Raw genomic sequence first — 21411 nt, 5'->3', positions numbered from 1 at the left:
CCACAGGAGAGACACCCTTGTCCTTGGAGACAGGGTTATCCGCTGATGCATTTGAAGATGCGATCCGGACCATTTGTCCAGCAGATCCCACTGAAAAGTTCTTGCGTGGAATCTGCCAAATGGAATCGCTTCGTAAGAAGCCACCATCTTTCCCAGGACCCTTGTGCATTGATGCACTGACACTTGGCCTGGTCTTAGGAGGTTCCTGACTAGGTCGGATAACTCCCTGGCTTTCTCCTCCGGGAGAAACACCTTTTTCTGTACTGTGTCCAGAATCATTCCTAGGAACAGCAGACTTGTCGTCGGAATCAGCTGCGATTTTGGAATATTTAGAATCCATCCGTGCTGTCGTAGTACTACTTGAGATAGTGCTACTCCGACCTCTAACTGTTCTCTGGACCTTGCCCTTATCAGGAGATCGTCCAAGTAAGGGATAATTAAGACGCCTTTTCTTCGAAGAAGAACCATCATTTCGGCCATTACCTTGGTAAAGACCCGGGGTGCCGTGGACAATCCAAACGGCAGCGTCTGAAACTGATAGTGACAGTTCTGTACCACAAACCTGAGGTACCCTTGGTGAGAAGGGCAAATTGGGACATGGAGGTAAGCATCCTTGATGTCCAGAGACACCATATAGTCCCCTTCTTCCAGGTTCGCTATCACTGCTCTGAGTGACTCCATCTTGAACCTTTTTATGTAAGTGTTCAAGGATTTCAGATTTAAAATGGGTCTCACCGAGCCGTCCGGCTTTGGTACCACAAACAGCGTGGAATAATACCCCTTTCCCTGTTGTAGGAGGGGTACCTTGATTATCACCTGCTGGGAATACAGCTTGTGAATGGCTTCCAATACCGCCTCCCTGTCGGGGGGAGACGTTGGTAAAGCAGACTTCAGGAACCGGCAAGGGGGAGACGTCTCGAATTCCAATTTGTACCCCTGAGATACTACCTGCAGGATCCAGGGGTCCACTTGCGAGTGAGCCCACTGCGCGCTGAAATTCTTGAGACGGGCCCCCACCGTGCCTGAGTCCGCTTGTAAGGCCCCAGCGTCATGCTGAGGACTTGGCAGAAGCGGGGGAGGGCTTCTGTTCGTGTGAAGAGGCTGTCTGCTGCAGTCTTTTTCCCCTTCCTCTGCCCCGGGGCAGATATGAGTGGCCTTTTGCCCGCTTGCCCTTATGGGGACGAAAGGACTGAGCCTGAAAAGACGGTATCTTTTTCTGCTGAGAGGTGACCTGGGGTAAAAAGGTGGATTTCCCAGCCGTTGCCGTGGCCACCAGGTCCGATAGACCGACCCCAAATAACTCCTCCCCTTTATACGGCAATATTTCCATATGCCGTTTGGAATCCGCATCACCTGACCACTGTCGCGTCCATAACCCTCTTCTGGCAGAAATGGACATCGCACTTACTCTTGATGCCAGAGTGCAAATATCCCTCTGTGCATCTCGCATATATAGAAATGCATCCTTTAAATGCTCTATAGTCAATAATATATTGTCCCTGTCCAGGGTATCAATATTTTCAGTCAGGGAATCCGACCAAGCCACCCCAGCACTGCACATCCAGGCTGAGGCGATTGCTGGTCGCAGTATAATACCAGTATGTGTGTATATACTTTTTAGGATATTTTCCAGCTTCCTATCAGCTGGTTCCTTGAGGGCGGCCGTATCAGGAGACGGTAACGCCACTTGTTTTGATAAGCGTGTGAGCGCCTTATCTACCCTAGGGGGTGTTTCCCAACGTGCCCTAACCTCTGGCGGGAAAGGGTATAATGCCAATAATTTTTTAGAAATTAGCAGTTTTTTATCGGGGGAAACCCACGCTTCATCACACACCTCATTTAATTCATCTGATTCAGGAAAAACTACGGGTAGTTTTTTCACACCCCACATAATACCCTTTTTTGTGGTACTTGTAGTATCAGAAATGTTCAAAACCTCCTTCATTGCCGTGATCATGTAACGTGTGGCCCTACTGGAAAATACGTTTGTTTCCTCACCGTCGACACTGGAGTCAGTGTCCGTGTCAGTGTCTGTATCGACATGAGGTAACGGGCGTTTTAGAGCCCCTGACGGTGTTTGAGACGCCTGTACAGGTATTAACTGATTTGCCGGCTGTCTCATGTCGTCAACAGTCTTTTGTAAAGTGCTGACACTATCACGTAATTCTTTCCATAAGACCATCCAGTCAGGTGTCGACTCCCTAGGGGGTGACATCACTAACACAGGCAATTGCTCCGCCTCCACACCATTTTCCTCCTCATACATGTCGACACAACGTACCGACACACAGCACACAGGGAATGCTCTGACAGAGGACAGGACCCCACTAGCCCTTTGGGGAGACAGAGGGAGAGTTTGCCAGCACACACCAGAGCGCTATATATATATATATATATATAGGGATAACCTTATATAAGTGTTTTTACCTGATATAGCTGCTGTATATATTTATCTGCCAAATTAGTGCCCCCCCCTCTCTTGTTTTACCCTGTTTCTGTAGTTCAGGACTGCAGGGGAGAGTCAGGGAGCCTTCCTCCAATGGAGCTGTGAGGAAAAAATGGCGCCAGTGTGCTGAGGAGATAGGCCGCCGAGAAGGGGGCGGAGCCTTTCTCCCGCTTTTTTATGGAAAAATTGGCAGGGTTTAAATGCATCCATATATCCCAGGAGCTATATGTGATGTATTTTTTGCCAAAAAAGGTGTTTTTATTGCGTCTCAGGGCGCCCCCCCCCAGCGCCCTGCACCCTCAGTGACCGGAGTGTGAAGTGTGCTGAGAGCAATGGCGCACAGCTGCGGTGCTGTGCGCTACCTTATTGAAGACAGGACGTCTTCTGCCGCCGATTTTCCGGACCTCTTCAGTCTTCTGGCTGGACCTGTGATAGTCCCTCTGGAGCTAATGTCCAGTAGCCTAAGAAGCCCAATCCACTCTGCACGCAGGTGAGTTCGCTTCTTCTCCCCTTAGTCCCTCGGTGCAGTGAGCCTGTTGCCAGCAGGTCTCACTGAAAATAAAAAACCTACTTTAAACTTTTACTCTAAGCAGCTCAGGAGAGCCCCTTAGTATGCACCCTTCTCGTTCGGGCACAAAAATCTAACTGAGGCTTGGAGGAGGGTCATAGGGGGAGGAGCCAGTGCACACCAGGTAGTCCTAAAGCTTTTACTTTTGTGCCCAGTCTCCTGCGGAGCCGCTATTCCCCATGGTCCTTTCGGAGTCCCCAGCATCCACTAGGACGTTAGAGAAAATGCGTTAGGAGCTGTTCGGTTAGTGATTTCTCTCTCTCCAAGCTTTGATACATCCCCCCCTTAATTTTAAAATTAGGATTCCATGTACTAATGCAGAAGAGCACAAAAAGTTGTCTTCAGTTGTACAGCTATTGAGGTACCAGTAGGCAACCTGAAAGGCCCTGGTTACATCACCATAATCTCTCTGTTACAGACAGAGTGTGAAAATTACTACATTACCCCCATCTTTGCAGGATGGATATCTTTCAATTGTTCAAATGATTTGGTAATCATTGATACTTTTTATGCTGTCAGTCAATTAAACAAGCAAAATAGGTAATCTACTACCAATTCTGTAAACTTTATCATTTGTAAGGCCCAAACCAGATTTTAATTCCCACAATTCTAGAAGCTATTTTACATTTCACATAACTTTTTATCACTTTCTTAAGCCAAAGTGAAAAGGTCACAATTTAATCGAGTGCATATGGCGAATTAATGCACTTACCAGAAAAGTTGGCTTAAAGGAACTTTAACATTTCGCAAAATATTTAAGTTAAGCTGTAATACAGACAGCTCATTAATGGTCATCCATCAGAGATGAAATCCTCTCCTAAGCTGTAACTAATATAAGGCTCTGCTGTGGACTTCACAGAATGGTATATTCACATAGAAGTCACCGTAGCAGTAAATTATTGGATTGCTAGAGTCCTCGGGGCACGCACCAAGAATGTTTATCTGCATTTCATTTCATTTGGGGAGATTCAATAATATCAGAAAAGAAAATGATGGTCAAATAATTACGCCATGGCCTCATGTCACCAAACCATTATTTACCTTTGAAGAAGCTCTTCCCTTGGTAAAAGCTTGAAATCAGCTTCACTGAAACGAACCTGAAAACAAAATGAATGTGTTAGACTTAATTTTAACATAACAATGCATGACCAGATGAAACTGAATTTTAAACTGACCTTTTTTGGAAGAGGTTCTTCGTTAGTCATTGTGACCTAAAGACATAAGAAAGACTTCAGTTCCAAAACGTTGGCTTTTATATCTTGCTTATTTACTACAAGTTCACAGTATAATCCTCTTTTACTCAAACTATTACAGTCAACATGTCATCCTTTAATGTGGGTATATCAGCCTGGTGTTTAATGTGCTCAGCCTAATTGCAATACATGAAAATCTGATACACGATTTTTTTTTTAATGTATGCTTATTTAGCTTTAGATCCAGAGCTTATCAAGAATATTAAAGGGGTACCTAGCACCATGATACCAAATACAGCACTAGCAAATAGTACTGACTTTACCTGTTCGTCACTGATATTGCACTGACAACTGCAAACTTTAATGCAGACGCCTCAGTGCCATTATTCTGCCGACATGGCTTTTTACTCCTCACTGTGCTGGAACTTGGCAGCCACCAAGTGTTCACTGTACTCTCAAAATGTAATGTAGTAAATAACGGTCTGTCCGCTGCAATTTAACAGCGCCTCACTTCTGCAGTGCCATCAGTGAGCAGAATACTATGGTAGATTAATGCTCAGTATATGAGGAGCACACTACAGTGCCTGGAAAATAAAGTTATCAGTAGAGGTAATGCCATGGTCAGTGGGGAGCAAGAGAGCAAAATGGAAACTGTGGGGAGGTGAAAAGAAGCAGTGACAGGAAGCTAGTGGTAACAGGTAGCCACAGTAAATAATTGTTAAAAGAAAAAAGGTGGAGAGTACAGAAACAGAGGCGAGAAAAGAGGCAGACTGTTTGCTAAGTAAACCCTTTCATGGCGGAAGTGTAAATCACATGATGTCTTTCCATGTGGTGGTAGAGGTTTGTAGCAGTGCACATTGATATAGTTTCTATTCTGATTGGCAGTGAGTGGGTGTTCAGAGGACACACTTCTTGAAAAAGGTGCTTATGTAGGGAGAAGAGTCTCCACGGTCAAAGTTGTATTCCCAACTCACTGGTGTTTTACACATTTACAGATATATATATATATATATATATATATATATATATATATATCTATATATATATATCTATCTATCTATATCTATCAATCACAGTATATGTTGCTATGGGTGTACTACAATATACAGGCACTCGGGATCCCGGGACCCAGCATACCAGCGCCGGAATGCCAGCAGCAGGGCGAGCGCAAAAGAGCCCCTTGCGGGCTCACTGCCGACACGGTGTTCTCCCTCCAGGGGTGTGGTGGACACCCCAAGAGGCAGAATAGTTGTCGTTATCTCGGCTGCGGTATGCAGAGTGCCGGGATCCTGACAGCCGGGAATTCTAGTGCCTCCCGTTGCCATGCTGGATTCTGGGTTAGCATGAAAGTCTCACTCTACATCTAGAAATGCTCTTAAAATTCTTATCAGATCCAAGTGTTTTGTTACAGCCTCCAGTAACGTCCCTATGCACTTCAGTGAACTGCAGCAGCTACCTGTATTCTATTTGCAGCAATTTTAAACAGCCATAGCAGCAGAGAGTAGGACGCTGGGACACTGCAAGCGAGACTGAGTTAGGTCAATTTACACTAAAGGTGCCCCTGTATAATAACCACAGACTTCATGTCATGCACTGCAGTGAAGAGGAACATGGAGAGGCAGAAACAGCAAAGGCAAGTACATATTTCTTTAAGCCACACACCATATAGGGAAGGAAGAACAACTTTCTGGGAAGATACACCTTTTAAAAGAAAAAAGGAGATTTATGGTCAAACCTACCATTGTTAAATTTCTTTCTGCGAGGTACACTGGTTTACACAGGGAATAACATCGAGGTGTAGAGCTGGATCCTGATCCAAGGCACCAACAGGCTAAAGCTTTGAATGTTCCCAGGATGCACTGCACTGCCTTCTCTATAGCCCCAACTCCATGAACTGGAGCTCAGTTTTCTTAACCAGTCCAATGCAGTAGCAGGTAAGTGAGACGGTAGATGTTAGTCACATAGAACCACATTCTCACGACAGGAGAAGGGACTAGCGGCTAATGCCATACAAACCCAAAGAAGCTAAGTGCTTCAGGGAGGGAACCCTGTGGAAACCAGTGTACCTCGCAGAAAGATTTAACCATGGTAAGTCTTACCATAAATCTCCTTTTCTGCAGCGGGGTACACTGGTATTCCACAGGGAATAACATCGGGGATGTCCTAAAGCAGTTCCTCATGGGAGGGGATGCACTGTAATGGGCAAAAGAACCCGGCATCCAAAGGAAGCATCCTGGCAGGCGGAAGTATCAAAGGCATAGAACCTGATGAACATTTTCACTGAGGACCATGGAGCCGCCTTGCACAACTGTTCAGCGGACGCGCCACGGCGGCCCACCCAAGAAGGTCCAACAGACAAAAGTAGAACAGGCCTTGATAGCAGCAGGAGAAAGCACAAAAAGAAAATCTGACCTCCTGATAGAGGAAGTCCTTTCTACACACACACACACACATACATATATATATATATATATATATATATATATATATATATATATATATATATATTTATTTATTTATATTTATATATATTAGTGATGAGCGGGTTCGGTTTCTCGGAAACCGAACCCCCTTCAAACTTCACCCTTTTTACACGGGTCCGAGCCATACTCGGATTCTCCCGTATGGCTCGGTTAACCCGAGCGCGCCCGAACGTCATCATCCCGTTGTCGGATTCTCGCGAGATTCGGATTCTATATAAGCAGCCGCGCGTCGCCGCCATTTTCACTCGTGCATTGGAAATGTTAGGGAGAGGACGTGGCAGGCGTCCTCTCCGTTTATTCATTGTTGAGTTGATGCAAATATTTGTGCTTGCTTATATCATTGTGGGGACTGGGGAGCAGCTTTATATTAATATAGGAGGAGTACAGTGCAGAGTTTTGCTGATCAGTGACCACCAGTTTTATCCGTTCTCTGCCTGAAAAAAACACTCCATATCTGTGCTCAGTGTGCTGCATATATCTGTGTTCACACTGCTTAATTGTGGGGACTGGGGAGCAGCTGTATTATATAGCAGGAGTACAGTGCAGAGTTTTGCTGACAGTGACCACCAGTATACGTTGTCTGCCTGAAAAACACTCCATATCTGTGCTCAGTGTGCTGCTTTATTGTGGGGACTGGGGAGTTGGGACCACCAGTACAATATTATATAGGAGGAGTACAGTGCAGAGTTTTGCTGACACAGTGACCACCAGTATATATAGCAGTACGGTACGGAAGGCCACTGCTGTACCTACCTCTGTGTCGTCATTAAGTATACTATCCATCTACATTCTATACCTGTGGTGCATTTTAGTTTTGCAGTTTGCTGACACAGTGACCACCAGTATATATAGCAGTACGGTACGGAAGGCCACTGCTGTACCTACCTCTGTGTCGTCAAGTATACTATCCATCTACATTCTATACCTGTGGTGCATTTTAGTTTTGCAGTTTGCTGACACAGTGACCACCAGTATATATAGCAGTACGGTACGGAAGGCCACTGCTGTACCTACCTCTGTGTCGTCAAGTATACTATCCATCTACATTCTATACCTGTGGTGCATTTTAGTTGTGCGCAGTATATATAGTAGTAGGCCATTGCTATTCATACTGGCATATAATTCCACACATTAAAAAATGGAGAACAAAAATGTGGAGGTTAAAATAGGGAAAGATCAAGATCCACTTCCACCTCGTGCTGAAGCTGCTGCCACTAGTCATGGCCGAGACGATGAAATGCCATCAACGTCGTCTGCCAAGGCCATTGCCCAATGTCATAGTAGAGAGCATGTAAAATCCAAAAAACAAAAGTTCAGTAAAATGACCCAAAAATCTAAATTGAAAGCGTCTGATGAGAAGCGTAAACTTGCCAATAATAAGATTTTACTCACCGGTAAATCTATTTCTCGTAGTCCGTAGTGGATGCTGGGAACTCCGTAAGGACCATGGGGAATAGACGGGCTCCGCAGGAGACTGGGCACTCTAAAAGAAAGATTAGGTACTATCTGGTGTGCACTGGCTCCTCCCTCTATGCCACTCCTCCAGACCTCAGTTAGGATACTGTGCCCGGAAGAGCTGACACAATAAGGAAGGATTTTGAATCCCGGGTAAGACTCATACCAGCCACACCAATCACACCGTATAACTCGTGATACTATACCCAGTTAATAGTATGAAATATAACTGAGCCTCTCAACAGATGGCTCAACAATAACCCTTTAGTTAGGCAATAACTATATACAAGTATTGCAGACAATCCGCACTTGGGATGGGCGCCCAGCATCCACTACGGACTACGAGAAATAGAATTACCGGTGAGTAAATTCTTATTTTCTCTGACGTCCTAGTGGATGCTGGGAACTCCGTAAGGACCATGGGGATTATACCAAAGCTCCCAAACGGGCGGGAGAGTGCAGATGACTCTGCAGCACCGAATGAGAGAACTCAAGGTCCTCCTCAGCCAGGGTATCAAATTTGTAGAATTTAGCAAACGTGTTTGCCCTTGACCAAGTTGCAGCTCGGCAAAGTTGTAAAGCCGAGACCCCTCGGGCAGCCGCCCAAGATGAGCCCACTTTCCTCGTGGAATGGGCTGTTACTGATTTAGGATGCGGCAATCCAGCCGCAGAATGCTCCAGCTGAATTGTGCTACAAATTCAGCGAACAATAGTCTGCTTAGAAGCAGGAGCACCTATTTTGTTGGGTGCCTACAGGATAAAAAACTAGTCAGTTTTCCTGACTCCAGCCGTCCTGGAAACATAAATTTTCAAGGCCCTGACTACGTCCAGTAACTTGGAATCTTCCAAGTCCCTAGTAGCCGCAGGCACTACAATAGGTTGGTTCAAGTGAAAAGCTGATACCACCTTAGGGAGAAATTGGGGACGAGTCCTCAATTCTGCCCTATCCATATGGAAAATCAGATAAGGGCTTTTACATGACAAAGCCGCCAATTCTGACACACGCCTGGCCGAAGCCAAGGCCAATAACATGACCACTTTCCACGTGAGATATTTCAAATCCACAGTTTTAAGTGGCTCAAACCAATGTGATTTTAAGAAACTCAACACCACGTTGAGATCCCAAGGTGCCACAGAAGGCACAACAAAAAAAAAAGGGGCTGAATATGTAGCACTCCCTTTACAAATGTCTGAACTCCAGGAAGTGAAGCCAGTTCTTTCTGGAAGAAAATCGACAGAGCCGAAATCTGGACCTTATTGGAACCCAAATTTAGGCACATAGTCATTCCTGACTGTAGGAAGTGCAGAAAACGACCCAGCTGAAATTCCTCTGTTGGGGCCTTCCTGGCATCACACCACGCAACATATTTTCGCCAAATACGGTGATAATGGTTTGCGGTTACTTCTTTCCTGGCTTTTATCAGCGTAGGAATGACTTCCTCCGGAATGCCCTTTTGCTTTAGGATCCGGAATTCAACCGCCATGCCGTCCAACGCAGCCGCGGTAAGTCTTGGAACAGACAGGGCCCCTGCTGTAGCAGATCCTGTCTGAGCGGTAGAGGCCATGGGTCCTCTGATATTATTTCTTGAAGTTCTGGGTACCAAGCTCTTCTTGGCCCATCCGGAACCACGAGTATCGTTCTTACTCCTCGTTTTCTTATTATTCTCAGTACCTTTGGTATGAGAGGCAGAGGAGGGAATACATAAACCGACTGGTACACCCACGGTGTCACTAGAGCGTCCACAGCTATTGTCTGAGGGTCCCTTGACCTGGCGCAATATCTAGTTTTTTTTTTGTTTAGGCGGGACGCCATCATGTCCACCTGTGGCCTTTCCCAACGGTTTACCAACAGTTGGAAGACTTCTGGATGAAGTCCCCACTCTCCCGGGTGTCGGTCGTGTCTGCTGAGGAAGTCTGCTTCCCAGTTGTCTACTCCCGGAATGAACACTGCTGACAGTGCTAAGACGTGATTTTCCGCCCATCGGAGAATCCTTGTGGCTTCTGCCATCGCCATCCTGCTTCTTGTGCCGCCCTGTCGGTTTACATGGGCGACTGCCGTGATGTTGTCTGATTGGATCAGTACCGGCTGGTTTTGAAGCAGAGGCCTTGCCAGACTTAGGGCACTGTAAATGGACCTCAGTTCCAGAATATTTATGTGTAGGGACGACTCCTGACTTGACCAAAGTCCTTGGAAATTTCTTCCCTGTGTGACTGCCCCCCAGCCTCGAAGGCTGGCATCCGTGGTTACCAGGACCCAGTCCTGTATGCCGAATCTGCGGCCCTCTTGAAGATGAGCACTCTGCAGCCACCACAGTAGAGATACCCTGGTCCTTGGAGACAGGGTTATCAGCCGATGCATCTGAAGATGCGATTCCGACCACTTGTCCAAGAGGTCCCACTGAAAGGTTCTTGCATGGAACCTGCCGAATGGAATTTTGCTTCGTAAGAAGCTACCATTTTTCCCAGGACTCGTGTGCAGTGATGCACCGATACCGGTTTTGGTTTCAGGAGGTCTCTGACTAGAGATGACAGCTCCTTGGCTTTCTCCTGCAGGAGAAACACTTTTTTCTGTTCTGTGTCCAGAACCATCCCCAGGAACAGCAGGCGTGTGGTAGGAACCAGCTGTGACTTTGGAATGTATAGAATCCATCCGTGCTGTTGTAGCACTTCCCGAGATAGTGCTACTCCGACCAACAACTGCTCCATGGACCTCGCCTTTATAAGGAGATCGTCCAAGTACGGGATAATTAAAAACTCCCTTTTTTCGAAGGAGTATCATCATTTCGGCCATTACCTTGGTAAAGACCCTCGGTGCCGTGGACAATCCAAACGGCAGTGTTTGGAATTGGTAAAGGCAATCCTGTACCACAAATCTGAGGTACTCCTGGTGAGGATGGTAAATGGGGACATGTAGGTAAGCATCCCTGATGTCCAGGGATACCATGTAATCCCCCTCCTCCAGGCTTGCAATAACCGCCCTGAGCGATTCCATCTTGAACTTGAATTTTTTTATGTATGTGTTCAAGGACTTCAAATTTAAAATGGGTCTCACCGAACCGTCCGGTTTCGGTACCACAAACAGTGTGGAATAGTAACCCCGTCCTTGTTGAAGTAGGGGCACCTTGACTATCACCTGCTGGGAATACAGCTTGTGAATTGCCTCTAGCACAGCCTCCCTGCCTGAGGGAGTTGTCGGCAAGGCAGATTTGAGGAAAACGGCGGGGGGAGACGCCTCGAATTCCAGCTTGTACCCCTGAGATACTACGTGAAGGATCCAGGGATCCACCTGTGAGCGAGCCCACTGATCGCTGAAATTTTTGAGGCGGCCCCCCACCGTACCTGGCTACGCCTGTGGAGCACCTGCGTCATGCGGTGTACTCAGAGGAAGCGGGGGAAGAATTTTCATTCTGGGAACTGGCTGACTGGTGCAGCTTTTTCCCTCTTCCCTCGTCTCTGTGCAGAAAGGAAGCGCCTTTGACCCGCTTGCTTTTCTGAAGCCGAAAGGACTGTACCGGATAATACAGTGCTTTCTTAGGCTCTGAGGAAACCTGAGGTAAAAAATTTTCTTCCCAGCTGTTGCTGTGGATACGAGGTCCCAGAGACCATCCCCAAACAATTCCTCACCCTTATAAGGCTCTATGTGCCTTTTAAAGTCAGCATCACCTGTCCAGTGTCGGGTCTCTAATACCCTCCTGACAGAATGGACATTGCATTAATTCTGGATGCCAGCCGGCAAAATATCCCTCTGTGCATCCCTCATATATAAGACGACGTCTTATGTTCGCAAATAAGTATCCCTGTTTGACAGGGTTACAGATCACGCTGCAGCAGCACTATCTGCAGGTCTCAGTCTAGTACCTGAGTGTGTGTAAATACAGACTTCAGGATAGCCTCCTGCTTTTTATCAGCAGGTACCTTCAAAGTGGCCGTATCCTAAGACGGCAGTGCCACCTTTTTTGACAAACGTGTGAGCGCCTTATCCACCCTAGGGGATATCTCCCAGCGTAACTTATCCTCTGGCGGGAAAAGGTACGCCATCAGTAACTTTTTAGAAATTACCAGTTTCTTATCGGGGGAACCCACGCTTTTTCACACTTCATTCACTCATTTGATGGGGGAACAAAACACTGCCTGCTTTTTCTCCCCAAACATAAAACCCTTTTTTAGTGGTACTTGGGTTAATGTCAGAAATGTGTAACACATTTTTTATTGCCGGGATCATGTAACGGATGTTCCTAGTGGATTGTGTATATGTCTCAACCTCGTCGACACTGGAGTCAGACTCCGTGTCGACATCTGTGTCTGCCATCTGAGGGAGCGGGCGTTTTTGAGCCCCTGATGGCCTTTGAGACGCCTGGGCAGGCGCGGGCTGAGAAGCCGGCTGTCCCATAGCTGTTACGTCATCCAGCCCTTTATGTAAGGAGTTGACACTGTCGGTTAATACCTTCCACCTATCCATCCACTCTGGTGTCGGCCCACAGGGGGCGACATCCCATTTATCGGCATCTGCTCCGCCTCCACATAAGCCTCCTCATCAAACATGTCGACACAGCCGTACCGACACACGCACACACACAGGGAATGCTCTGACTGAGGACAGGACCCCACATAGCCCTTTGGGGAGACAGAGAGAGAGTATGCCAGCACACACCAGAGCGCTATATAATGTAGGGATAAACACTATCACTGAGTGAATTTTCCCCAATAGCTGCTTGTATAAACAACATTGCGCCTAAATTTAGTGGCCCCCCCCTCTCTTTTTAACCCTTTGAGCCTGAAAACTACAGGGGAGAGCCTGGGGAGCTGTCTTCCAGCTACACTGTGAAGAGAAAATGGTGCCAGTGTGCCGAGGGAGATAGCTCCGCCCCTTTTTCGCGGACTTTTCTCCCGCTTTTTTATGGATTCTGGCAGGGGTAATTATCACATATATAGCCTCTGGGGCTATATATTGTGATTATTTTGCCAGCCAAGGTGTTTTTATTGCTGCTCAGGGCGCCCCCCCCCCCCCCCCAGCGCCCTGCACCCTCAGTGACCGGAGTGTGAAGTGTGTATGAGGAGCAATGGCGCACAGCTGCAGTGCTGTGCGCTACCTTGGTGAAGACTGAAGTCTTCTGCCGCTGATTTTCCGGACCATCTTCATGCTTCTGGCTCTGTAAGGGGGACGGCGGCGCGGCTACGGGAACGAACACCAAGGACGGGTCCTGCGGTCGATCCCTCTGGAGCTAATGGTGTCCAGTAGCCTAAGAAGCCCAAGCTAGCTGCAAGCAGGTAGGTTCGCTTCTTCTCCCCTTAGTCCCTCGTTGCAGTGAGCCTGTTGCCAGCAGGTCTCACTGTAAAATAAAAAACCTAACATATACTTTCTTTCTAGGAGCTCAGGAGAGACCCTAGTGTGCATCCAGCTCGGCCGGGCACAGAAATCTAACTGAGGTCTGGAGGAGGGGCATAGAGGGAGGAGCCAGTGCACACCAGATAGTACCTAATCTTTCTTTTAGAGTGCCCAGTCTCCTGCGGAGCCCGTCTATTCCCCATGGCCCTTACGGAGTTCCTAGCATCCACTAGGACGTCAGAGAAATGCCATTTACGACACGGAGTGGCAAGGAACGGCTGAGGCCCTGGCCTATGTTCATGGCTTGTGGTTCAGCTTCACATAAGGATGGAAGCACTCATCCTCTCGCTAGAAAACTGCAGTGCCACTCCTAGATAGGCCAGGTGTTTGTGTCGGCCACTTGGGTCGCTTAGCTTAGTCACACAGCTACCTCATTGCGCCTCTTTGTCTTTGCATCATGTGCTGTTTGGGGACTATTTTTTTGAAGTGCCATCCTGCCTGACACTGCAGTGCCACTCCTAGATGGGCCAGGTGTTTGCGTCGGCCACTTGTGTCGCTTAGCTTAGCCATCCAGCGACCTCAGTGCAAATTTTAGGACTAAAACAATTATTGTGAGGTGTTCAGAATAGACTGGAAATGAGTGAAAATTATGGTTATTGAGGTTAATAATACTATGGGATCAAAATGACCCCCAAATTCTATGATTTAAGCTGTTTTTTTTTTTTTTTTTTTTTTTTTTAAAAACACCCGAATCCGACAAAAAAAATTTCGATGAGGTTTTGCCAAAACGCGTCCGAATCCAAAACCCGAAAAATGTCCGGTGCACATCACACGATAGATAGATAGATAGATAGATTAGATAGATAGATATATATAGATAGAGAGAGAGAGAGATAGAGAGAGACCGTATCACATCAAAGACCGCTCTTTGGAGGACAGACCAGGAGAAAAAGGCCTGAACCACAATCTCTTGGTTAAGGTGGAAAGATGACACCACCTTAAGTAGATAACCAGGGCGAGTTCTAAGAACTGCCCGGTCACGGTGAAAAATCAGAAAGGGTGGATGACAGGACAAAGCACCTAAGTCTGAGACCCTCCTAGCAGAGGCAATAGCCAAAAGAAAAATGACCTTAAGTGTAAGGCATTTAAGGTCCACAGACTCAAGAGGTTCAAACGGAGACTCTTGAAGGGCATTAAGAACAACAGACAGATCCCATGGAGCCACAGGAGGGACATAGGGAGGCTGAATCCACAGTACCCCCTGAGGGAATGTATGAACGTCAGGAATAGATACAACTTTCCGCTGAAACCACACCGACAAGGCAGAAATGTGAACCTTGAGGGAGGCCAGGCGAAGTCCTAAATCCAGGCCTTGTTGCAAAAAAGCCAGAAGTCTGGAAGTACTAAACTTGTATGCATCATAATTCTTAGCAGCACACCAGGTGAAGTAAGAATTCCAGACCCTATAATAAATCCATGTAGAAGCCAGTTTGCGGGCCTTCAACATAGTTTGAATAACCGCCTCAGAAAATAAGATTTTACTTACCGGTAAATCTATTTCTCGTAGTCCGTAGTGGATGCTGGGGACTCCGTAAGGACCATGGGGATAGACGGGCTCCGCAGGAGACAGGGCACTTTAAGAAAGAATTAGGAATACTGGTGTGCACTGGCTCCTCCCTCTATGTCCCTCCTCCAGACCTCAGTTAAGGAAACTGTGCCCGGAAGAGCTGACAGTACAAGGAAAGGATTTTGGAATCCAGGGTAAGACTCATACCAGCCACACCAATCACACCGTATAACTCGTGATAAACTTACCCAGTTAACAGTATGAACAACAACAGAGCATCATTTTTATGAAAATGTACTTAATTATTTTCTGTACTATATTATGCTATGTATCTGTTAAGCGCCTTGGGTCCTATTGGAGAAAGAGCGCTATATAAATAAAATTATTATGATTATTATTATTATTATTATTATTATCATTATCAGATAACCCTGATGCAACCATAACATAACCCTTATTTAAGCAATAACTATATACAAGTATTGCAGAAGAAGTCCGCACTTGGGATGGGCGCCCAGCATCCACTACGGACTACGAGAAATAGATTTACCGGTAAGTAAAATCTTATTTTCTCTAATGTCCTAGTGGATGCTGGGGACTCCGTAAGGACCATGGGGATTATACCAAACGGGCGGGAGAGTGCGGATGACTCTGCAGTACCGAATGAGCAAAGGCAAGGTCCTCCTCAGCCAGGGTATCAAACTTGTAGAACTTTGCAGAAGTGTTTGAACCCGACCAAGTAGCTGCTCGGCAAAGCTGTAATGCCGAGACCCCTCGGGCAGCCGCCCAAGAAGAGCCCACCTTCCTTGTGGAATGGGCTTTTACCGATTTTGGAGGCGGAAATCCAGCCGCAGAATGAGCCTGCTGAATCGTGTTACCGATCCAGCGAGCAATAGTTTGCTTTGAAGCAGGAGCACCCAGCTTGTTGGATGCATACAGGATAAACAGCGACTCAGTTTCCCTGACTCCAGCCGTTCTGGCTACATAAACCTTCAAAGCCCTGACTACATCTAGTAGCTTGGCATCCTCCAAGTCACGAGTAGCTGCAGGCACCACAATAGGTTGGTTCAAATGAAAAGATGACACCACTTTTGGCAGAAATTGCGGACGAGTCCGTAATTCTGCCCTGTCCATATGGAAAACCAGATAGGGGCTTTTATGTTACAAAGCCGCCAATTCTGACACACACCTAGCTGAAGCTAAGGCCAATAGCATGACCACCTTCCACGTGAGATATTTTAACTCCACGGTTTTAAGTGGCTCAAACCAGTGTGATTTCAGGAAACTCAACACCACGTTAAGATCCCAAGGTGCCACTGGTGGCACAAAAGGGGGCTGAATATGCAGCACTCCCTTTACAAACATCTGAACTTCAGGAAGAGAAGCCAGTTCCTTTTGAAAGAAAATGAATAGGGCTGAAATCTGGACCTTAATGGACCCCAATTTTAAGCCCAAAGTCACTCCCGACTGTAGGAAGTGAAGGAAACGGCCCAGCTGGAATTCCTCTATAGGGGCATTCCTGGCCTCACACCAAGCAACATATTTTCGCCATATACGGTGATAATGTTTAGCCGTCACGTCCTTCCTAGCCTTTATTAGCGTAGGAATAACCTCATCCGGAATACCTTTTTCTGCTAGGACCCGGTGTTCAACCGCCATGCCGTCAAACGCAGCCGCGGTAAGTCTTGGAACAGACAGGGCCCCTGTTGCAACAGATCCTGTCTGAGAGGCAGAGGCCATGGGTCCTCTGTGAGCATTTCTTGCAGTTCCGGATACCAAGTTCTTCTTGGCCAATCCGGAACAATGAGTATAGTTCTCACTCCTCTTTTTCTTACTATTCTCAGCACCTTGGGTATGAGAGGAAGAGGAGGAAACACATACACCGACTGGAACACCCACGGTGTCACTAGTGCGTCCACAGCTATCGCCTGAGGGTCTCTTGACCTGGCGCAATACATTTGAAGCTTTTTGTTGAGGCGGGATGCCATCATGTCCACCTGTGGCAGTTCCCAACGACTTGTAATCTGTGTGAAGACTTCTTGATGAAGTCCCCACTCTCCCGGGTGGAGGTCGTGCCTGCTGAGGAAGTCTGCTTCCCAGTTGTCCACTCCCGGAATGAACACTGCTGACAGTGCTTTTACGTGATCCTCCGCCCAGCTTAGAATTCTGGTGGCTTCCGCCATCGCCACCCTGCTCCTTGTGCCGCCTTGGCGGTTTACATGAGCCACTGCGGTGATGTTGTCTGACTGAATCAGCACCGGTTGGTTGCGAAGCAGAGGCTCCGCTTGACTTAGGACGTTGTATATGGCCCTTAGTTCCAGGACATTGATGTGCAGACAAGTCTCCTGACTTGACCACAGACCCTGGAAATTTCTTCCCTGTGTGACTGCCCCCCACCCTCGGAGGCTTGCATCCGTGGTCACCAGGACCCAGTCCTGAATGCCGAACCTGCGACCCTCGAGAAGGTGAGCACTCTGCAGCCACCACAGAAGAGACAACCTGGCCCTGGGGGATAGGGTGATCAGCCGCTGCATCTGAAGAAGCGATCCGGACCACTTGTCCAACAGATCCCACTGAAAAGTCCTTGCATGGAACCTGCCAAAGGGAATGGCTTCGTATGACGCCACCATCTTTCCCAGGACTCGCGTGCATTGATGCACCGACACCTGTTTTGGTTTTAAGAGGTCTCTGACCAGAGTCACAAGCTCCTGAGCCTTCTCCGCCGGGAGAAAAACCTTCTTCTGGTCTGTGTCCAGAATCATGCCCAGGAAGGGCAGATCCGTCGTAGGAATCAGCTGCGACTTGGAATATTCAGAATCCAGCCGTGCTGTTGCAACACTTCCCGAGAGTGTGCTACGCTGATCAGCAACTGCTCTCTGGACCTCGCCTTCATGAGGAGATCGTCCAAGTATGGGATAATTGTGACTCCTTGCTTTCGCAGAAGCACCATCATTTCTGCAATTACCTTGGTAAATACTCTCGGTGCCGTGGACAGACCAAACGGCAACGTCTGGAATTGGTAATGACAGTCCTGTACCACAAATCTGAGGTACTCCTGATGAGGTGGAAAAATGGGGACATGCAGGTAAGCATCCTTTATGTCCAGAGACACCATAAAATCCCCCTCTTCCAGGCTTGCAATGACCGCTCTGAGCGATTCCATTTTGAACTTGAACCTTTTCAGGTAAATGTTCAGGGATTTTAAATTCAATATGGGTCTGACCGAACCGTCCGGTTTCGGTACCACAAACATTGTGGAATAGTAACCCCTTCCCTGTTGAAGGAGGGGAACCCTTACCACCACCTGCTGGAGATATAATTTGTAAATTGCCGCTAACACTATTTCCCTCTCTATGGGGGAAGCTGGCAGGGACGATTTGAGGTAACGGTGCGGGGGCATCACTTCGAATTCCAGCTTGTATCCCTGAGACACAATCTGTATAGCCCAGGGATCCCCCCCGTGAGCGAACCCACTGGTGGCTAAAATTTCGGAGCCGCGCCCCCACCGAGCCTGGCTCCACCTGTGGAGCCCCAGCGTCATGCGGTGGATTTAGTGGAAGCCGGGGAGGACTTCTGTTCCTGGGAACTAGCTGTATTGTGCAGCTTCTTTCCTCTACCCCTGCCTCTGGCAAGAAAGGACGCACCTCGGACTTTCTTGCCTCTTTGTGAACGAAAGGACTGCATTTGGTAATATGGTGCTTTCTTAGGCTGTGAGGGGATATATGGCAAAAAATTTGACTTCCCAGCCGTAGCTGTGGAAACTAGGTCCGAGAGACCGTCCCCAAACAATTCCTCACCCTTATAAGGTAAAACCTCCATGTGCTTTTTTGAGTCGGCATCACTTGTCCCATTGCAGAGTCCACAGGACCCTTCTGGCAGAAATCGACATTGCATTTATTCTAGAGCCCAGTAGGCTAATGTCTCTCTGGGCATCTCTCATATATAGGACAGCGTCTTTTATATGCCCCAGGGTCAGTAATATAGTATCCTTGTCCAAGGTATCAAGTTCCTCAGATAAAGTATCTGTCCATGCTGCTACAGCACTACACATCCAGGCCGACGCAATTGCCGGCCTTAGTATGGTACCTGAATGTGTATAAACGGACTTCAGGATACCTTCCTGCTTTCTATTCGCAGGATCTTTTAGGGTGGCCGTATCCTGTGATGGCAGAGCTACCTTCTTAGATAAGCGTGTCAAAGCTTTGTCTACCCTAGGGGAGGATTCCCAGGGTAACCTGTCCGCTGGCGGGAAAGGATACGCCATAAGCAACCGTTTGGAAATCTGCATTTTTCTATCTGGAGATTACCAAGCTTTTTCACATAACTCATTTAACTCATGTGAAGGGGGAAAGGTCACCTCATGCCTTTTTTCCCCAAACATATAAACCCTCTGGTCAGGGACTGGGTTTTCCTCTGAGATGTGCAAAACATCCTTCATTGCTATAATCATGTAGCGGATGGCTTTAGCCATTTTAGGCTGCAACTTTACATCATCGCCATCAACACTGGATTCAGAATCCGTGTCGATATCTGTGTCAACAATTTGGGATAGTAGGCGCTTCGGAGACCCTGACGGCCTCTGCGCTGTAGGATCAGGCATGGGTTGAGACCCTGACTGTCCCAAGGCTTCAGCTTTATCCAACCTTTTATGCAAGGAAGTAACATTATCATTTAAAACCTTCCACATATCCATCTAATCGGGTGTCGGCGGCGATCCCACATTCATTTGTACCTGCTCTGCTTCCACATAGCCTTCCTCGTCAAACATGTCGACACAAGCGTACCGACACCACACACACAGGGGATGCTCTATTTGAGGACAGAACCCCCACAAGGCCTTTTGGAGAAACAGAGAGAGAGTATGCCAGCACACACCCCAGCGCTATATGACCCAGGAATTACACAGTAACTTAGTGTTTACCCAGTAGCTGCTGTATATACTGATTTTGCACTAAATTTATGTGCCCCCCCTCTCTTTTTACCCTCTTTCTACCGTGAATCTGCATGGGAGAGCCTGGGGAGCTTTCTCTCAGCGGAGCTGTGGAGAGAAAATGGCGCTGGTGAGTGCTGAGGAAGAAGCCCCGCCCCCTCAGCGGCGTGCTTCTGTCCCGCGATTTTGTGTAAAATAATGGCGGGGGCTCATGCATATATACAGTGCCCAACTGTATATATGCTGCTTTTTGCCAAGAGGTTCTCAATTGCTGCCCAGGGCGCCCCCCCCCCACCTGCGCCCTGCACCCTACAGTGACCGGAGTGTGTGGGTTTAATGTGGGAGCAATGGCGCACAGCTGCAGTGCTGTGCGCTACCTCATATGAAGACTGGAGTCTTCTGCCGCCGCTTTTGACGTCTTCTTGCTTCTCACGCCGGCTTCTGGCTCTGCGAGGGGGACGGCGGCGCGGCTCCGGGATCGGACGACCAAGGGTGCGTTCCGGTGTTCGATCCCTCTGGAGCTAATGGTGTCCAGTAGCCTAAGAAGCATGACCTATCCGCATTTAGTAGGGCTGCTTCTCTCCCCTCAGTCCCACGTAGCAGAGAGTCTGTTGCCAGAAGATCTCTCTGAAAATAAAAAATCCTAACAAAATACTTTCTATTTAGCAAGCTCAGGAGAGCTCACTAAAGGTGCACCCAGCTCGTCCGGGCACAGATTCAAACTGAGGTCTGGGGGAGGGACATAGAGGGAGGAGCCAGTGCACACCAGTATTCCTAATTCTTTCTTAAAGTGCCCTGTCTCCTGCGGAGCCCGTCTATCCCCATGGTCCTTACGGAGTCCCCAGCATCCACTAGGACGTTAGAGAAAATCCTTTTGCCCTCAGGAGTGAAGCTTCAAGAGACACGCCGTCAAAGCCAGGTCCTGGTAAACACAAGGGCCCTGAACGAGGTGGTCTGGGCGTTGAGGAAGTAGAAGAGGACGCTCGATCAAGAGACCCTGCGGGTGTGAGAACCAATGCCGTCTGGGCCACGCTGGAGCGACTAGAAGCAGTATTCCTCCTCCTTGCTTGAACTTCCGTAGTACCCGGGGCAGGAGTGACACTGGAGGGAAAACGTATGGCAGCCGAAAGTTCTATAAAATTGCCAGTGATCCAACGAACGCTGCTAGAGGATTCCTTGTCCTTGCTCCAAAGACCGGAACCTTGTGATTGTGTCGAGACGCATCAGGTCTACATCTGGTAGACCCCACTTGTCCACAAGGAGTTGGAAGACCTCCGGATGAAGATTCCACTCCCCGGCGTGTACGTCCCGACGACTGAGAAAGTCTGCTTCCCAGTTGAGGACCCCCGGAATGAACACTGCTGATATTGCTGGCAGATGTCGTTCCGCCCATCGAAGAATTTTTGACACTTACATCATTGCCAGACGGCTTTGAGTGCCGCC

The 21411-nt window shown here is 47.8% G+C and overlaps 1 protein-coding gene across 4 annotated transcripts in view; it reads right to left on the bottom strand.

Moving 5' to 3' along the window:
• WTAP (WT1 associated protein) overlaps window positions 1-21411 on the bottom strand; it is a 183310-nt gene that overhangs the window by 123851 nt on the left and 38048 nt on the right. For all 4 annotated transcript variants that reach the window (XM_063917824.1, XM_063917825.1, XM_063917826.1 and 1 more), the window contains exons 2-3: window positions 4190-4225; window positions 4056-4111 (exon numbers count right to left, since the gene is read on the bottom strand). In XM_063917824.1, the coding sequence (XP_063773894.1) occupies window positions 4056-4111; window positions 4190-4219 (86 nt within the window). In that variant the 5' untranslated portion in view covers window positions 4220-4225. The remainder of the gene's footprint in view (window positions 1-4055; window positions 4112-4189; window positions 4226-21411) is intronic.

This window comes from Pseudophryne corroboree, chromosome 4, assembly GCF_028390025.1.
Source record: "Pseudophryne corroboree isolate aPseCor3 chromosome 4, aPseCor3.hap2, whole genome shotgun sequence".
NCBI lineage: Eukaryota > Metazoa > Chordata > Amphibia > Anura > Myobatrachidae > Pseudophryne > Pseudophryne corroboree.
Note: the sequence above shows the minus strand (reverse complement) of the source record. Positions and strands in the feature narration are given on the sequence as shown.